This window comes from Bos javanicus, chromosome 7, assembly GCF_032452875.1.
Source record: "Bos javanicus breed banteng chromosome 7, ARS-OSU_banteng_1.0, whole genome shotgun sequence".
Lineage (NCBI taxonomy): Eukaryota > Metazoa > Chordata > Mammalia > Artiodactyla > Bovidae > Bos > Bos javanicus.
In genome coordinates this window covers 20,033,327-20,051,685 of record NC_083874.1, presented here as the reverse complement: position 1 = coordinate 20,051,685, position 18,359 = coordinate 20,033,327, and the positions used below count along the sequence as shown (strand labels likewise).

General features: G+C 57.4%; 2 protein-coding genes across 5 annotated transcripts; one reads left to right on the top strand and one right to left on the bottom strand.

Annotated features, from left to right (window-relative positions):
• Positions 1–100: 100 nt before the first annotated feature.
• Positions 101–6,696, top strand: TEKTIP1 (tektin bundle interacting protein 1). The gene is made up of 4 exons (XM_061422701.1): positions 101–425; positions 3,032–3,270; positions 3,365–3,490; positions 3,579–6,696. The coding sequence occupies exons 1-4, from the start codon at positions 292–294 to the stop codon at positions 3,755–3,757; spliced, it is 678 nt and encodes a 225-aa protein (XP_061278685.1). The 5' UTR covers positions 101–291; the 3' UTR covers positions 3,758–6,696.
• MFSD12 (major facilitator superfamily domain containing 12) lies at positions 3,966–13,836 on the bottom strand. Of its 4 annotated transcripts, none has more exons than XM_061422690.1 (10): positions 13,391–13,836; positions 9,527–9,737; positions 7,727–7,865; positions 7,449–7,631; positions 7,062–7,154; positions 6,885–6,977; positions 6,234–6,404; positions 6,055–6,149; positions 4,909–5,039; positions 3,966–4,782 (listed from the first exon to the last, which is right to left on the bottom strand). In XM_061422690.1, the coding sequence occupies exons 1-10, from the start codon at positions 13,686–13,688 to the stop codon at positions 4,766–4,768; spliced, it is 1,431 nt and encodes a 476-aa protein (XP_061278674.1). In that variant the 5' UTR covers positions 13,689–13,836; the 3' UTR covers positions 3,966–4,765. The 4 variants fall into 4 exon arrangements, with proteins under 4 accessions (XP_061278674.1, XP_061278673.1, XP_061278677.1 ...); XM_061422689.1 differs by having other exon boundaries at positions 6,055–6,144; positions 13,391–13,832; XM_061422693.1 differs by lacking the exon at positions 6,234–6,404 and having other exon boundaries at positions 13,391–13,832.
• Positions 13,837–18,359: the final 4,523 nt, after the last annotated feature.

The window sequence follows — 18,359 nt, the reverse complement described above, 5'->3', positions numbered from 1 at the left end:
TCCGCTCTGGCTGTGGTGGTGTGTGCTATTGTGAACACAGGTGTGCAGACTCTCAAACTGGGTAAAGGACTGGATGTGGGGAGAAGGTAGAGCTGAGATTGTGGAAGGGAAATTCAGAAAGTTGGTTCTGTTCCAAGATGCCCCTGTGGGGGTGTTGGGGGACAGAAAAGAGGCGGGTGGACCGAGCCCCGGGCAGGCCCCTCTCCTGAGGGAGGGAGGCAGTGGCTTGGATGGGGGCCAGTAGGCCCAGCTGTTGCCAGGACACTGGGGTGGCCTTTGTTGCTGTCAACAATGGCTCCACAGGACTTGGAGGCAGGAGCCCCCAGGCACGCAGAGGCAGACATGCAGACCCTGAGGCGGCAGGCTGCCTGGCCCTGTGTCCCCCGGGGGACCCTGGAAGTGGATTTCCCTCCGCCTCTCTACAGGTGAGCATGTGCTGCCCTGTGCTGCTCCCCGGGTTTGCTTCCCACCAGCCTCAGTCCTTCTCCATAAAGGCTCCCCTGTCCTAACCTGGCTGCTCCCTGCACCCATCCCCTCCCACCCGTGCCTGGCTTGGGACCTGGCAGGAGTTGATGCAGGTCACGTGGTGGTTCATACCTGCACAACACACACAGCGTATGCACGCACACAGCCAGCAGAGCAGAGGGTCCTGTGAACCCCACACTGCTGGACCAGTCTCCACAAGGGGCACAGAATACACCCTCTTCCCCTCTCCCGGGGCCGAGGTCAAGACCAAGCTGTCTGTCTGCAGGGTTGGGGGCCTCTTGAGGCCACAAGGGGGCGCCTGTCCCCTGACCCTCTGGGCTCTGGGGGTGCAGGCGGTCTGTGGTATCCCTTGGCTTGTAAAGGCATAACCCACACTGCCTCCGCATCACGTGATCTTCTCCCCTGCCCGTCCAGATCCCCTGCCTTACTGGGAGTCTGCATCAGGGTCATGTTAGGGCCTCCCTGACCCAGCGTGACCCTTTTTTGGGCTGTGCTGGGTCTTAGTTGCTGCACGGGCTTCTCATTACAGCAGGTTCTTCTGTGGAGCACATATTCAGGCTTCAGTAGTTGTGACTCCTGGGCTTGAAGGCACAGTCTCAGTAGGCACACAGGCTTTAGTTGCTTCACGGCATGTAGGATCTTTCTGGACCAGGGATTGCACACGTGTCTCCTACATTGGCACAGGTGGATTCTTTACCACTGAGCCCCCAGGGAAGCCCCACTTGGAGTTAATCTGCTAAGACCATATCTCCAAATAAGGTCATATTCAGAGATTCCAGGTGGACAGGAACTTGGGTGACACCTTCAACCCACTAGAAGATCCATTAATCATTAATAAACTATAATGGTATACTATCCAGCTTTTCAAAAAAAGGGGAGCGAGTACCTTGGGTGCTGCATTTCCAAGAAAATTAAGAAAAGCTGTGCCACCTCAATTGAAGCAGGGTCCCACAGGTGTGCAGTGGGACACGGGTGCATGCACAGACTGCTGCTGCAAGGGAATGGACAGCAATGAGTACAGGACTGCTGTGAGGGCTGGGGAATAACAGGGGGTCAGGGCTGGCATGGGAGATGAATTTTTTTCAGTGCTCTATTTAAACACTGGGCTTCCCTGGTGACTGAGGTGGTAAAGAATCTACCTGCAATGCAAGAGACCTGGGTTCCATCCCTTGGTTAGGAAGATCCCCTGGAGGAGGGCATGGCAACCCACTCCAATATTCTTGCCTGGAGAATCCCCATGGACAGAGGAGCCTGGCGAGCTACAGTCCATGGGGTCACAAAGAGTCAGACACGACTGAGCAACTAGGCACAACACGTTTATTTAAATGCCAGTAGGTCTCTCGATTCTAGACCGAGAAGGCTTCATTTATTAGGGAAAAAACATTTTTCTTTCAGCTGTAATGCAGTGTTTTTATTTTTTGAGGTAATAATTGACACAGACACTTTTCATTGTGTGTTGTTTTAGACTGTTTAAATTCCTTTCCACAAACCACGTGCGCTTTGTGGTTTCAGTTCATTTTGTAGCTCAAAAGGGTAGGGCCTGCCAGAGGGTCCCGCAACTCCCCTCCCTGCAAGCAGCAAACCCAGCCCATGGCCACTTCCCAAGACCTGTGCCCCAAACACAGCAGGCCACGCTCTCCTCTTTCTAGTTTGCCCTGTGGGGTGAGAACCCCAAGCAGGCACATAGGAGATGGTTTAGTCAGCAGCCCTGCTGGCACCATCTTGGGGTCACAGCCTCATTCCCTGGGGCACCCACGTCCCTGGAGCTAGACTGCCAGGTCACCGCAGGTGCCCACCTCTGTCCCTTGGGCAGTGGTGCTGCTGGGATGTTTGGAAGGGGAGCTTTAGTTTTAATGATGCCTCCTTGAGGTTTTAGTGTCACCATCAGCATATTTCCACTTCCCCCGGCTCTGCCAGCCTCAGTTCTTACATCTTCCCCCGCTGCCCCACGACCTTTACACGAGCTGCTCGCCTCACATCACTGTTACCTCCTCCTCCGGGAAGCCCTCCTGAGGTGCTAGCCTGGGAGAGGCTCTGTACCAGAGGCCCCTGGAACAGGAGGCATAGGTGCTTCTTTAAATGTGAGCCAGTCTTAGCACCTAGGTGCTCCTGGGGACTTGGAGGAATGGTGAGGGCACTTCCTGGGAGCCTGGGCCCCTCCACACGTTTTCCCTGGATCCCCAGCCCATGGCTCCCAGGCCAGACCAGTGACAGGTAAACCTGGGCCACTCACTCAGCTGTAGCTGTGACCACTTCCAGTACACTTCCAGGCCAGGGTAGCTTCCTGGAGGAAAGGGCCTGCAGGTCTGTGAGGTTGGACAAGGGACTTGGTAGAGGCAAGAAAAGCAAAAAAGGTGAAGAAACATTTAAGAGGCTCCTGGGGGTCGGGGAGGATGGGGTAGGGAGGAGGGGCTACGGGGGCAGCCTCCCGCACCTCTGACAGGGCCTCTGCCTCTGCACCGAGATGCCAGCAAAGAGGAGAGAGGCCCAGGGAGGGCAGGGGGGCTGCAAGCTCAGTCTTTCTCCTCCCGCCCCCTGCCCACAGCGATGACTACCTGTCCCAGGAGGGGCCCCGCTGGACTCCGGCCATCAAACAGGCCACGCGCTGGAAGTACACGCCCATGGGACGCGACGCGGCCGGCCAGCTGTGGTACACGGGCCTGACCAACTCGGACTCCCGGGAAGCCTGGTACACGCTCCCGCGGGCTCCGGACAGCCCGTACCGTGAGGCTTATGCCCGCTGGCACGGGTGCTATGGCCACCGGGAGCGCAGCCTGCCCTCGGGTGAGCTCCCGCCCCTACCTTCCCCCACCGTCCCCAGGCCTGGAAAACAGGTGGGGCCGGAGGTGTGGAGCTGACCCCAACCCCCACCCCGCAGCCTACACCCAGCGTCTGCGGGAGACGGCCTGGTACGACCCCATCATCCCCGCCCAGTACACAGACCCCAGCACTCGGTGGGGAAGCGTGCTGTGGAAGGACAGGCCCATCAGGGGCAAAGAATTCGGTGAGGCGGGGGGCAGGGGGCGGGGCTCGGGGCGGGACCGCCCGGGGGCGGGGCCAGCCGTGACCCGGGTCCTGGCCCCGCCCCACAGCCATCAACAGGCACCGTTTCGGGGTGGAACCGCTATGGCGGGCGTCTGACTACGTGCGGTACCTGTCAGCGCCCCAGCGCCCGCGCTACACCGCCCAGAACTACCGGCAGTGGGGCCTGGAACCCTACTGTCCCGCCACCAACCAGCGGCCCCCGCCTGTCTATACACCCAGTCACTGATAAAGATCGTGCTGCTGCCCGAGGCGGCTCTGCAGGGGTGCAGGCGCCACCACTCCCACCCGCCCTGGGCGTCCGTCCACCTCTGGGGCCGAGGCCTGGGGGCAGTCAGATAAAGGGAGACCTTGGTGACCAAACTCGAGGCAGGGGCAGACAGACGCCCACTCCGGCCCCGCCCTGGGCCCCAGGCAAACCGCCAAGGCAGGGAGTCCTGGCCCCAGGCAGCTCTTTATTCACGGTCAGCAGTGGCATGGGCGCAGGGGATTGCACTCGGGGACCCCAGCCAGGCACGCGGATCCTCGACGCCTCCACGGCCAGGGTTTGGGCTCCTGGCAGGCTCAGCGACAGCTCTGTCCTCCAGGGCCTTCCAGCACCCAGGAAACCCTTGGCTGGCCAGGGCTGAGCTCCATGCAGCCCCTGGACCCAGGACCCTCATATCCGGCCCCACATAACACAAAGCACCTCTATCATCCAGACGGTGGGAGGTGGGTTAGAGTTGGCACTGCTGCTGCTGCTGCTAAGTCACTTCAGTCGTGTCCGACTCTGTGCGACCCCATAGACGGCAGCCCACCAGGCTCCCCCGTCCCTGGGATTCTCCAGGCAAGAACACTGGAGTGGGTTGCCATTTCCTTCTCCAATCCATGAAAGTGAAAAATGAAAGTGAAGTCGCTCAGTCGTGTCCAACCCTCAGCGACCCCATGGACTGCAGCCTACCAGGCTCCTCCATCCATGGGATTTTCAATACTTCAATACTCCTCCAGGCAGGAGTATTGGAAGAGTTGGCACTGGAGTACACCAAATCACAAGAATCCCACCAGCTCGGTGTCCTCCCCTTACCCCAGCAGGGATAAGCTGCTGGGACCTCACCCATCCTGACCTCCACCCACAGCCAGGCAGAGACAGGACAATGCAGGGGAGGGAGCGGAGGGGCTGCTCCAGGCCTCTGGGCATCAGATGTTCACAGTCGAGGTTAATTTACAAAGGGCAAGGGACCACCGAGTGGGGTCAGGGCTAGGCTCCAGGGTCCCCTGCAAGAAAAGCGGTGGGAGTGGGGTTGGGGGGATGGGCCGGCCAGTTCTGGCCCCGCTGTCCCAGACCTACCACCACCCAGGACTAGTTGGGGCTTTTGTGGGGTGGGGGCGCCTACGACTCACATCTCCGAAGGCGGATGGGCCAGACCAGGAGACTGCACAGAGCCATGGTGGCGGCCACGCCCACACCACCCGTCACGACCACCATCACCCAGTGGTAGAAAGCCACACAGGCTTTGCAGCAGAGCTCCAAGCTGGGGAGGAGCAAGAGGGAGTGAGAGTTATCACTAGGTACCCTCCGGCTCCAGGCTGGACCTCCTACTCCTCTCAGCTGGTGCCCAAGCTTTCCTGGCACTCAGGCCAGGGCCAGGGGTCACCCTCCACCCCCTTATCCCCTCCAGCATCTGATACCTCACCCAATAAGGTCAGCTCTGCCTTCAGAGTCTATCCCAGACTCCCCATTTGTCCTCCCTCAGGACCCCCAACCCAGTCCAGCCCAGCACCACCCCCACCACCCTACACCCTAGTCCCCTCCCGTTCCCTCCTTCACTGCCCCATCTGTCCTTCCAGCAGCCACTAGAGGGCTCAGTGAACAACTGAGTCAGGCCCACCCCTCCTCTGCCCACAGGGCTCAGAGCCACCCCCACCCCAGCCCCCTACTCCTGCAGTCATCCTCCCCTGCTTCTGCCCCTGCACGACCTGCACCATCCCCTCCCTGCCCTGGCCTCCTCACTCTCCAGACACCCAGGCCTTCTCCACTGTTCTTTCAACACACCAGGCCTGGTCCTGCCTCAGGGCCTTTGCACAGGCTCTTCCTCTCCATTTACCTAGAAATCCCTGACATCCACCATGTCTCGGATCCCATGTCACCTCAAGGAAGCCCTTCCTGACCTCTTTCCCTAGTGGGCCTCCCTAAGTAGTGTCCTTCACGCCCTCATACATATTTATTCATTGGATAGTACTGTGCCTGGAACCCTAAGGCCTAAGGATCTGAATGACAGGGATTCCAGGCTTTCCCACTGCCCTGTCCACTCCCATCATCCAACCCATCTTTGTGTTGTCAGCGCCCAGCACAGGACACACTGTCCACTCTGAATAAATGGGTGCTGGAAATGGGGAATAACCTGGTCTCCCTGACTTTGAGGCCACCACCACTGTATTGGGATCTTCTGTCAGTCATGGAATCCATAGTCTGCGGGCAGTGCCTGGCATACAACACAGGCTTGGCACACCTTACTAGACATGACGATGGTTGGATGAGGTACTCACGAGCAGGGGTGCAGGCTCTGGATGGCCATAACTGCCAGCCCATTGGCCACCTTGTCCGAGAAGCTCATGGCGCCATACACGAAGGCTCCACTGTGCTAGGGGGACACAGGCAGGGGGGTCAGCACCCCAGGCCTCGGCCCAGTCCCCAACCTCGACTTGGCCCCACTCAGCAGCCCTACCGTGTGAGGACCGATGAGGTCAGCCGTCATGGCCAATGAGGTGACAAGGATGGTGGCACAGCCCATGCCCAGCAACACAGCCGCCACATACACAGCCATGCCCAGCTCCTCTGCCAGCGCCACCCAGGCTGCAAAGGCCAGAATCACCAGAAGGCCCACGAAGTAGGTCATCTGCAGAGCACCCAGCCCGGCGTCAGGCCCACCTCATTGGGCAGGCCTGAGCCAGACACCAGCCCTTTCTGGTCTCTAATCCGGCCCCCAGCCCCAGCAAACAAGAGGACTGAGTTGGGTCATCCCTAAGGAGCCCCCACTCTGACCTCAGAGAATTCCGAGGTTCTGAGCCTGCTGATACTGAGTGATCCATGGAGCGCATGTTCTACAGCTAAGCTGTCTGTCATGGCTGCCACTAGAGACTGGTGGCTACTCATGTCTCAACACGAGTTAATAAAGGAAATCAAGTGAAGTGTTTGGTTCCTCAGTCATACCCACTACCCCCACTCCTGACCTCTAGAGGGCTGTGGGTGGTCACAGTGTGCTCAAAGCCCAGGTTCTACAACTCGTTTCCCATCTTGGGGTTCCTGTAGGATGTGGGTGCTCTGTCCGGAGTTGCCAAGGTTCTGGGGGCACCCCCCTCCCCACCTTCCCACTCACATTCCTCCCGATGCACTTGTTCACTGGCTTCATGAGGAAGGAGGAGCAGAAACCGCTAAGGTACATCACCAGCGGGATGGTGGCGATGAACCTCTGTGGGGTGGAGAGGGCACAAGCACGTTGGGCCTGGCTCAGCAGGCGCAGGGACCCCTGCCCCAGCCTGCCCACCCAGCTCACCTTGGGCAGGTGGAGGGAGTAGGTGAGGTACATGGCTATGTACGTCTGGGACAGGTTCACAATGAGCCTCGTGCTCATGTACAGCAGGCCAACCTAGGAACACACAGAGCATGGGGCAGGGGGGCAGGGCTGCAAGTCAGGATGAGTCACCCTGTAGCTCGCCACCCTGCAGCTGGCACCTGACCATTAGTAGTGACCGCCTAGCTGGTCAGGTGGAGAAGATGGCAGGGATCTATTAGTAATGTCTGTCCTGGGTGTGGACTTGGGAAGGGGTACATTTCCTCTAGTGTCTGCCATCTCTGCCTGCAGCCCGGCACAGTGAGGGCCCTGGTGGGGGAGGAGCATCAACCCCAACCTTGTTTGACCCCCCTCTCCCCGCTGTCATACCTGATAAAAGGCTGGCTCCCGAAGCCAGTGTTTCCAGAGCAGCAAGGGCTGGGTGGTAGAGGGAGCCAACAGGGGGCTGTGTTCACCGGGCTCCTCCACCTGCCGCCGGCGCCCTTCCCTGGTGCCCAGGTGGAACAGCAGTGAGAAGACAGCTCCGACACCCACCACCAGCAGGGAGAGATTCTGGGGACCGGGTAGGAGAGGGGTCAGCAGTGACACTTGGCCCCAACCCTAAGTTCAGGACCTTGGGAGCACCCCTCCCAGCCCCCACAGCTCACCCGGAACACTGGCACATCCTGGACCCCCAGCTGGTCGCTGACATCCTCAGTGGGGCCAGTGTGGGGAGAGCCCTGCAGGTGTAGCAGAAGCCAGGCAGCTCCATAGACGGTGATGTTGGCCACCACAGTGAAGGCGTACCTGCGGGACAGTCAGGCCTCAGAGAGGCCACCCAGAAGCCACACAACCGCTTCCTTCCCAGGCGGTCACCCAGTCAGAGATGCTGGCCATGCCTGGGGAAGTCCTGGCCACATGATGTCAGCCACCAACACATCGGGTAGTCCCCGGAAATCCTCTGCTGGCCTCAGTTTCCCCAGCCTCCACGTTATCAGACTTCCTGCTCTGAACCAAGACTCCACCACGAGGTCCTGCAGGGCCAAGTCAGGGCTGCAACCCAGAGACCTGAGATACTCAGAAACCCTGGGCTTCAACTGGGCAGAGTCACCTGGGCCCGCACCTGCCTGTAGCCCCTGAGCCCTGTCCCCCAGGGCCTCACCAGATAAGGAGCCTCTGGGTCTCACTGGGACTCCGTTTCCCTTTCTGAAAGTTAAAACAAGAACACCCACAGAGTCACGAGGCAGGCTTGGTAAAGCTCTTGTGGGTAGAAAGCACCCGGAGCTTGACTTCTATGAGCCCAGACCGCCCCCTGCAGCTGGGGCCTTTGGGGGCCCTGGTCATTGGGCAATCCCCCGATGCCGTTAGTGCCTGCAGCTCCCAGCCCTAATGGGGAACTGGGTTGCGGACAAGCGGGGCCTCATGACCAGCGTTCATGCCTGAACGTCCACCTGCAGGAGAGACATCCCTCCTGCCCAACAGTCACCTCCTGATGTCCGATCCCCCGACACAGGCCCCGCTCTGCTCAAACCCTCTCCCTGGGTACATGTCAATCAACCTCCTGGGCTTGTCATGAGAATGAAAGATGGTTTGCTGTGCTCACACACAACAAGTGTTCTAAAGGGCTCCTGCTACCACCACACCTAGAATCGCCACCTTTAAGCAAGTCAGTGGATGAGCTGGGGGCCAGCTGTACCCACATGTAACAGGCAGGATGCTAAGATGCCCAGAGATCCCCCTGCCCTGCTTCCTCTCCATCTAACCTCCTCCCTTTGGGGAACGGAACCTATGAATACAATGGGATGTCAGGCCATGTTAAGATAACATCCTATGGCAAAGATCAAGGGATTTTGCAGATGTAATTAAGACAGACTATCCTTGGTGGGCCTCCTGGAGAAGGAAATGGCAACCCACTCCAGTATTCTTGCCTGGAAAATCCCATGGACAGAGGTGTCTGGTGGGCTACAGTTCATGGGGTCGCAAAGAGTTGGACACGACTGAACGACTGAGCACATCCTGGGTGGGCCTGATCTAATCCAGTGACCCTCAGAAAGAAGAAGGCTCACACACTGTCCCTGAGATCAGAGACTCTCATGCTGGCCACAAAGCAGCAGCAAACGCCAGGACTTCTAAAAGGACGCAAACACAGCAAATGATGACAACGTAAGCGGGGCAGAGGGACCTGAAACCTCAGCCAACACCTCAACTGCAGCCTCAAGCCTGAAGCTGAGAACCCAGCTAAGCTAAGCCAGACTCCTCACCTGCCAGAACTGTGAGGCAGTCCCGTATGTGCTGTCTGAAGCTGCTGATGTGGTGCTATTTGTTACGCGGCAACAGCTTAATGATACACTGATTGACGGATGTCCATTCTGGGGCTGAGACCCAGAGCCACACAGCCAAGCAGAGCTCAGATGTGATAGGTTGCCCTGGGCCCCCTGCCCCACCCTGCCCTGCCCCAAAGGTGGTACCTCAGAGCTGTGAGCTCCACCTTCTCGTGGTCGTTGGTGACGAGCTCTGGGATGAGGCTGAGGTGGGCGATTTGTGTAGCAGCCCAGCCGAACTGGAAGATCACAATGAAGGGCCCGTAGTAGAGGAGGGCGGCCCACTCAGGTGTGGCGGCCCCGCAGCCCAGGCAGGGGCTGAAGATGAAGGGGAAGGACAGCAAGACACAGATGGTGCCTGTGGACAAGCAGAATGGGGAGGGCACATCGCAGGCCTTCCCAACGGCCCTGGGCCTCCCAGGCAACCGGATGGGGCCAGACCCAAACACAGACACGGCTACACAGTGAGTGAGGGCCAGAGCCCCAGGCTGCCTGGGCTCACAGCCCTGTGACCGATTGGGAAACTAAGGCAGACAGATCTAGGGGTCCCCCTGAGGACACACACCCAAACAGGACAGAGGAGCTGGGCCTCCCCATCCAGGCTACCTGCCCCTTGTGTGCGGCGGGGAAGCACACAGAGGAGGTCACATGCCGAACCACGAGGGGGAAGGAGCAGCAATGGGGGGCCCCATGCCAGCTCAGGACTCCCCCAGCTCGCCCTCTAGGTGACAGCTCGAGAAACTGAAGCAGAGCTTGAGGCCATGCAGCAAGTTGAAAGAGCGCTGAGGGGTCCCCTGGGGAAGTGCCCACCACTTCCCCTTCCTGTCTCCCCACCAAGGAGGATTTTTCTTCCCAGTTCCTACCAGGTGATGCTGGGTGGGGCTGGTTGGACCCTGCCTTCCCTGAACCCTAGTGTCCCCATCAGAGCATGAGGGGGCCTCTTCCTGGAAAATACCCTAATTCCTCAGAACAAGCACAGGTCCTTCCCGAGGCCTCAGAGGCCCTGCCGACCTGCCCCGTACCCTCCCTGCCCTCCCCTCCTCCCCCCTCCTCCCCTCAGCTTGCTCTGCTCCAGGTACTGGGCCTCCAGCTGTTCCTCCTGCCCCAGGGCCTTGGCACCATCTGTGCCCTCTGCCTGGAATGCTTCTCCCCACGACATCTGAGCAAGACCCATTCCTCTCCATCCCTTGGGACTCAACTCAAATGTCACCTCCTCCAAAAAGCTGCCCCCTCCACCAGCTCCATTGCCAGCAGTCCCCTCCCCACCCTGACACTGTCCGAACCCTGCTTTCTCTCCTTCACATCCCTTAGCACTCACAGGAATTCTCTGTCTGCCTGTCTGTCTGAGGGTGGGTAACAGGTCTCTCCAAGTCACTTCTGTGTCCCTGGCACCCATTACAGAGCCTGGCACACCAAGATCTTTTCAATGAGTGAATAATAACAGTGGCCTCTGTTTACAGCCCAAAGCAGTACACGTTATTATTAACCCCATTTCCTGATGAGGAAACTGAGGCCCACAGAGTGAGCTACGGAACGAAGAGTCCAGCCCTCCACCCTTCTCCTCCCATCCCCGGAGGGCCTAGAGTCAGACTTCAGTTCTTCCTCTTTCCTGCCCTGGCTCCGGCTCCGGAGGTGACCTCATCCCCCAGACCCTGGGCCCGCCCCCGCAGTCCAGGGATTGGGAACTGAAACCCAAACCACCCTCACTATTTCTCTGGAACTGGTGCCTGGGAGGGGCACCCCGGGCCCCTCCAGATGCCTGGAGGTCTGGCTGCCACTCAGGGCCAGACAGGAACTGTAGACTCTGGTCAGAAGAATGTGCTGCCGTGGCCGGACTCTACCCTGCCACTGCTCAGGTAGTTAACCATTGTCAGCGCCCCAGGCTGCCTGGCTGCGGAACTTTGGGAAGTGACTTTACATCTCTGGGCCTTTGCCTCCAGAAAAGGCAGCTAATGAAAATACCCCACAAGATGGGTGTGAGGATTAAGAGTTAATGAAATTGGGAGCTCCTACTACTCTGAGCCACTTCCTGTCTCAGCAACTTCAAAGCCATGAGACTTCACACCTTTGCAAATGCTGTTTCAACTACTTGGAATGCTGCCCCATAAACACACACTTCTATTCATCCTCCAAAACCCCCAAGCTAATGCCCCCTCCAGTGCTCTGCTTCTTCCTTATGAAGTCCAGTCTACCCACCTGCCCCAACCTGGACCCCACAGGAGTACCCATGTGCTCTCTGGGTCCTCCGTGGGCTAGAAGCGGAGCACAGATGCTCATTAAGGTGAACATCAAGTCCGTCCCCACTACCCACAGATTCAGGGGCAAAATAGAGTGGAAGTGGGCACTGTGGCCAAGGTGACCTTTATTCAAGTCACCTTATCAAGCCTCACAAGGGGCCACCCTGGCTTCCTCTCCCCACAGATCTTTCTGGATCTTCCTATGTGCTAACCCCAAGGCAGGGGGAGGGTGCAGGGAGATGCCTTGATATCTGGTTGGGGCACCATGCCCCACACCTGTTTTGCCTAAACACAAAGCCTTCAGTTTAGGAGACTTAGATTTTGGTCTGGGGTCAGGTGAGACCCTCACTGAAGCTCAGCCCTCTGATTACAAAAGGGGAAGTCGCTTTTTTAGTAGCGCTGCTACTAGGTCCCATTCCAGGGCCCTGGCACAGGCAGCATCCACTGCCAGGGCCACCTACCCACCGCAGGCTCCGTCTCCTTAGAAGGGTCTCGTCTGTCCATCCCAGAAAACAAAAAGAGTCCTCACACCTCTTTGGCCCAGGAACGACCTGTTTGGTGTGTGTGTCAACAAGTCTACCTAACTATTATGAACAAAATTGCATTAGAGATTGTGGGTTTGGCTCTGTAAGCGATCCCAATGTGAGCCCGTGGAGGGACACCTCCATCTGCGGTCTGAGTCACCTGCCTCTACCTGCTCCCCTCCCTGGCTGCTTGTCTAACCGCCTGAGCGTGCTCAGTGTCTAAGAAACCTGAAATCCAGCCCTAAGCCGCTGCAGACACAGCAAAGCCGGCCACCTGCAGGCAACCTGGAGGTCTGCTGAACCTTGCAAATATGTCACTCACAAGGGCCCAGGGCAAATAACTGCCTCTTCAGTCACTGTTTCCAGGGGGCAGGGAGATACTAGCCGGCCCTCCTGGCACTTGAAAAGCTACCACCCTGAATTCTCATAAGTGGCAGGATTCCTGGCTTTGCTTTCTGAAATGCCTGGCGTGCCCCAAGTGCCAGGATGTGGCTAGTACTTCTGCCAGGGAGAGAACAGTAGGCAAAGTGGCCCGCAGCTAATCTCAGGGCCCAGGGTCCAGGCGGGCAGAGGAGGGACTCTAGGAGCTGGGCCTTATCAGGGGTGTGCACTGGGGAGGGTACTCCCAGCCCTGTGATACCTACCTCCTCCCCTCTCAGACAGCCCTCTAGTCCAGGCAACTCCCCCAGAAGGAACAGAGGGTAACCCCATAACCTTCTCTGCAGAACCCCATCCCATCAGCAGGACAAGCACAGAATCCTGACCTTTCTGGCTCACCCAGCCCACAACCCAGTTCCCAGGGCAGCTCCCCAAAGTCACCAATTGCCACGTTGCCCAAGATGGGGCAGAAGACATATGGACAAAGTGCACTGAGGGGACAGAGAGCAACACGGGGTTCTAGGCAACCTAACTCTGAGCTGCCATCGGTGGTCACTCTCATACAGACAGAGAGAAGTCAGGCCAGACCAGACAGACTGACAGTGGAGGCACTGGCAGGAAGATCCAACCCAGAGAGGGTTCAGGGTGCCCCTGAGCGTCAGACAGATGAAGAAAAGTGACCCTAGAGGGTCACACCCAGAGTCACATGGAGGAGGCTCCACGGGTCACCCAGCAGCCATCAGACAGACAGACAAAGACTACAGAGCAGTCAAGTGGACCGATGGGAAGGCTCATGGGCTGCGCAGATAGAGGACTGAGCAGTGGGACAGAGGGGCCGGCAGTCGGATGAGGGAGGCCGGACTGGGGCTTACCGACCAGGTGCCAGGCCTTGCGCGGGCCGAAGCGGGCGCAGCGGCCTGCGGCGCGGTCAGCCTCGAAGCCCACCAGGGGTGTGCACAGCCCGTCGGCCACCTGACCGAGCAGTAGCAGCAGGCCGGCGCCGCGCGAGCTGTAGGCGCGCACCGAGTGCAGGTAGAGCAGCAGGTAGGTGAACCACATGGACGCGCATAGGTCATTGAGGAAGTGGCCCACAGCGTAGCTCAGCCGCGCGACCAGGGACAGCGGTCGCAGGGGCGCTCCGGCTCCGGCCGCCGGGGGCCCCGGGCCCATGGCGGCGCTCCGGGCTCGGCCCGTCCGTCCGGCGCTGGCAGAGTGTACCCCCGAGCCGGGATCTCCGCGTCCAGTTCTCCCAGGGGCGCCTCTCCTCCGCCCCACCCCGCCGAGCGCTTTTGCAGCGGTGGTGCTGGTGGACCCGGGACAACCTCGGGTGGGGAGGGGAATCTCGGGAGCGGCGTCCACTCTCGCCAATCGGAGCCGCACGCCGGAGAAGGCAAGCCAATCATCACGAAGCGGGGGCGTGGCCCGGGGGGCAAATAGGTTCTCGACGCCGGGTGCCAGCGGGTTCAGCCCCGCCGGGGCTGCTGGGTCCTAGCGCCCACCGTTCCTATCATTGGTTTGCGGACCCCCTCCCACGCAGGTGGGGGGCGACGCCAAGGGCTCTCCTAATCAGACTCGCGCGTTAAGACCCATGCCGTTTCAGGCTGCCCGCAAATTTACGAGGCCTCTTGTGGGCCAAGGAAGACGGGGTGGGCTGGGGACGCGGATGGGTGGAAGAGCGGTCCGAGTCCGACCTCGCCTGGGGCCCGGTGATTTCCTGGCCTGGAGAGACCCAGTCCGACGCAGAGAGGACACATTAGTTCTAATTAATTAGTTATTAACGATAATGGGGATGATAAAAATATTAACACCAGCTGGCATTTATGAGCGCTGACCGTGCCAAGCGCCCACGTGGATTTTCTCCTCCCAGCAGAGCAGGAGGCGGAGCAAGTCTCCCATTTCACAAGCGAGACACCGCCTTGGGGCTCATCATGAGTCAGGTGCATGCGACTCTGAGGCCAGCGGTCTGGACCCCTCTCCATCCTCCTTCCAACGCCTTCCCCCACCCCCCACCCCCCGCACCCCTCGCCACGATTGGGTCATCGCGCACACAATTTCAAGTTCCTCCAAGCGTTTGGTGCAGTTCCCCCGGCCTCCGGGTCTCCACCAGCAGTGGTTTAAAACCTGCACTCCGGAACCAGAGGCTGGGATCCAGGTCCGGCCCCATCCACTCCGAGCTCCTCCTGCTGGGACAAGTCCCATCTCTTCCTGGGACTCCCCAGCTCTAGAATGGATATGCTGTATGTTTAAAAGGATCTAAGCGTCATGGGACTTCCCTGGTGGTCCAGTGGCTAAGACTCTGCCCTCCCAATGCAGGGGACCTGGGTTTGATCCCTGATCATAGAATTAGATGCTGCATGCCACAACTAAGACCTGGCCCAGCCAAATAAATAAGATAAAGTAAAAACTTTTAAAAAGAATATAAGCATCAGCGCTTAATATTCTCAGCCAGAAAGCCTTTTCAGCACCCTCTCCTCCCAACTCAGTTATTACTCTGGGTTCCACAGTATCCTGCTCTCCCCTGCCCCATTTGTAACCCTTTGTCTTCCCCACTGGATGATGATCCCTGTGAATACACTCTTAGTCACTGGGTTGTCCCCAGTGATGCCTGGCACATAGTAGGAACTCAAGAAATATCTGTCAAATGATTGAGTAGTGGACATATAGGCAAAGAATCAGAAATGCAGAAAAATGCAGACAGAAATTGGGAACCAGAGGGGAACCCAATTATAAACTTAAAGTTCAGGGGACTTACCTGGTGGTCCAGTGGTTAAGACCCAGCGCTTCCACTACATAGGTTGTGGATTTGACCCCTGGACAGGGAACTAGGATCCCCCATGCTGGAAAAAGAAGAAAAAGCAAAAGGTAAACTTGAGGCTCAAGCAACCCAAGGGGTGCCCAGCCCAGACTTTGACACTGATAAGGACCAACTACTGCCACACACATTTTTTCATGGAGAGGAGCTGAAATGGGTGTGAATGGGAAATAGTGGCTTCAAGAGAGATAGCCTGGTAGAAAAACAGAGGAGATAGGGGTAGACCCAGATCTCTGATAAACTGATAAGAAGAGATCAGAGAACCACATTTCCTCCCGGCCAAGGTTGCTTCCTTTCAATTTCGGGGTTTTTTTTTCTTCAACTTTCGGCCACCCTCTGAGGCATGTGGAATCTTGGTTCTCCAACAGGGATTGAACTCGAGCCCCCTGCATAGAAGCGGGAAGTCTGAACCACTGGACCACCAGGGAAGTCCCCAGAAGACGACTTTACCACTACCAGTGGACTTCTCTGGTGGTCCAATGGTTAAGACTCCAAAGACTTAACGGTCCCAAGACTACATACTTCCACTGCTGGGGTGTGCTCAGTCACTCAGTTGCTCAGTCATTTTCCACTCTTTGTGACCCTGTGGACTGTAGCCCGCCAGGCTCCTCTGTCCATGGGATTTTTCAGGCAAGAATATTTGAGGGGGTTGCCATTTCCTCCTCCAGGGGATCTTCCCAACCCAGGGATTGAACCCAGGTTTCCTGAGTCTCCTGCATTGGCAGGCAGATTCTTTACCACTGAGCCACCTGAGAAGCCCCACTGCAGGGGGCATGCGTTCAGTCCCTGGTTGCGGGAATATCCCACATGCCGTGTAGCACTGCCAAACAAATAAATAAAATAAAAAATAAATACAACCCTATTAGCCTAAGCTTTTTATTTGCATTCCTCCTCTCTTTTCTTACCTCAACACTTCACACGCATTTTACAGATGAGAAAACTGAGGCTCAGACAGAAATTCCTTGCCAGAGGGCAAGCAGCTGACAAGAGGTGGATTCAAGATTCCAACTGAATTCCCTGTGACTTCCAATATCTTTGAGTTAATTACTCACTTTCAGGAGAGGTCTCACCTGTGGGTAAAAGATGGTTGAGTTTTCCCTCTTTTATCAGCCTCCTATGTGGATCAGGAACCCAAGGCATCAACCTGGCAGCCCCTGGGCACAGATCCAGCAGGGGGAGGAGGGGTCGTTTGGTGGAAGTACCAATACATCTCTCATCTCTGGGTTTTTGGCCTATTGAAGCCAGCTAGTACTTCTTGGGACTTCCCTGGTGACTCAGACAGTAAAGCGTCTGCCTACAATGAGGGAGACCGGGGTTCAATCCCTGGGTCAGGAAGATCTCCTGGAGAAGGGAATGGCAACCCACTCCAGTGTTCTTGCCTGGAGAATCCCAGGGGTGGCAGAGCCTGGTGGGCTGCCGTCTATGGGGTCACACAGAGTTGGACACAACTGAATCAACTTAGCAGCAGCAGCAGCAGCAGCAGCAGCAGCAGCAGCAGTACTTCTCGGCCCTGACTCTGGCAAGTGTCAGTCGCTCACTTGTGACCGCATGGACTGTAGCCCACCAGGCTCCTCTGTCCATGGGATTCTCCAGGCAAGAATACTGGAGTGGGTTGCCATGCCCTTCTCCAAGGGTTCTTCCCCACCCAGGTATCACACCCGGTTTCCTGTATTGCAAGCAGATTCTTTTCGGTCTGAGCCACCAGGGAAGTTGACTCTGTGGGGATGGCAGGAACAAGACTGATCCTGACACTGGGGGAGCCAGAGAGCTGCCCCCGAGTATTGTCATTCATTCATTCATGAACTCATTACTTAATGAATGAACTCATTCAACTCACTGGATCTGGTCTCAGCCTGAGCAATGCTGGAGCCCCAAAGATTCTGAAGCCCCAATTCTAAGTGAGGGCAGAGCCGCATCCTCCAAACCCCCCATAATCAGTGCTGGGACTGGAAGAATCAGACCAGGAAGGGTGACAGAATGTCAGAGGAGTTGGGACATTACCCTCAGGTCACTGAGCCACAGTAGAGTTCTGAAAAGGTGGGGAGAATCAGATTAAAAAGTCTATGGGGGGACTTCCCTGGTGGTCCAGTGGCTAAGAATCAGCCTGCCAACGCAGGGAACATGGGTTTGATCCCTGGTCTGGGACGATCCCACATGTTATGGGGCAACTAAGCCAATGTGCCACAACTACTGAGTCCATATGCTCTAGAGCCCAGGAGCCACTGCAATGAGAAGGCTCAAGAGAAGCCACTGCAATGAGAAGGCCGCGCACAGAAACTAGAGAAAGTTCCCATGCAACAACGAAGGCCTAGCACAGCCAAAAAAAAAAAAAAGCCTGTGGGGGTGGGAAAGGAGGTGAAGGTGGTTTATCCCAAATCAGGCCTCAGCTGCCTGGGTGGATACCAGCAGGGGGCACGTAGGCCCCCCTAATAAGGGGGATGGGGTCAGATTTGCTGGGAAGATCAGAGAAGGCCATGCCTAGGGGAAGGGATGTCAGGAAGGACAGATAAATGCTGAACCCTTGGGTAGGACAAAAGGAAGGACAGACAGGCTTGTGTTCAGGAGCGATCCAGACATGCTTTGATGCCCCCAGAGCGTCCACAGCTGCCTCAGACGCCAGACCCGCGGCTCTCCTCCTCCAGCTGAGTATCGGATGACCTGGCAGCCCCCATCCAGCATCGGGCAGGTGCTTGCTTTGATCTTCTCTCTGACCTTTGAACTTCTCAGGTCAAAATAGGTGGGGGGTGGGCGGACACTCGGAGGGGGAAGGTTCTAACACTCAAAAAAAATTTCCTTACATCCCAGGGCCCACAGCCAAGATCAAACCAGGCAGTTTTGTGCAAGCTACGGGGTCATAGTTTCCCCTTTGTATAAAATGGAGGTGAGAGTGTGTATGATGCTCAGTTGTGTCCGACTCTGAGCCCGCCAGGCTCCTCTGTCCATGGGATTTTCCAGGCAAGAATACTGGAGTGGGTTGCCATGTCCTCCTCCAGGGGATCTTCTCAACCCAGGGATCGACCCCCATTTCC

What these genes read in the sequence shown, in the direction of transcription:
- MFSD12 (XM_061422689.1), bottom strand. Translation starts at nt 13,688, where the DNA reads ATGGGCCCGGGGCCCCCGGCGGCCGGAGCCGGAGCGCCCCTGCGACCG. An exon ending in GTGGAGCTCACAGCTCTGAG is followed by an intron (nt 7,866 to 9,526) that starts GTACCACCTTTG and finishes ACTGTCCCGCAG; the next exon opens with GTACGCCTTCACTGTGGTGG. An exon ending in ACCTCATCGGTCCTCACACG is followed by an intron (nt 6,145 to 6,233) that starts GTAGGGCTGCTG and finishes CCCCTAGCACAG; the next exon opens with TGGAGCCTTCGTGTATGGCG.
- TEKTIP1 (XM_061422701.1), top strand. Translation starts at nt 292, where the DNA reads ATGGCTCCACAGGACTTGGAGGCAGGAGCCCCCAGGCACGCAGAGGCA. An exon ending in TTCCCTCCGCCTCTCTACAG is followed by an intron (nt 426 to 3,031) that starts GTGAGCATGTGC and finishes CCCTGCCCACAG; the next exon opens with CGATGACTACCTGTCCCAGG. An exon ending in CATCAGGGGCAAAGAATTCG is followed by an intron (nt 3,491 to 3,578) that starts GTGAGGCGGGGG and finishes CCCGCCCCACAG; the next exon opens with CCATCAACAGGCACCGTTTC.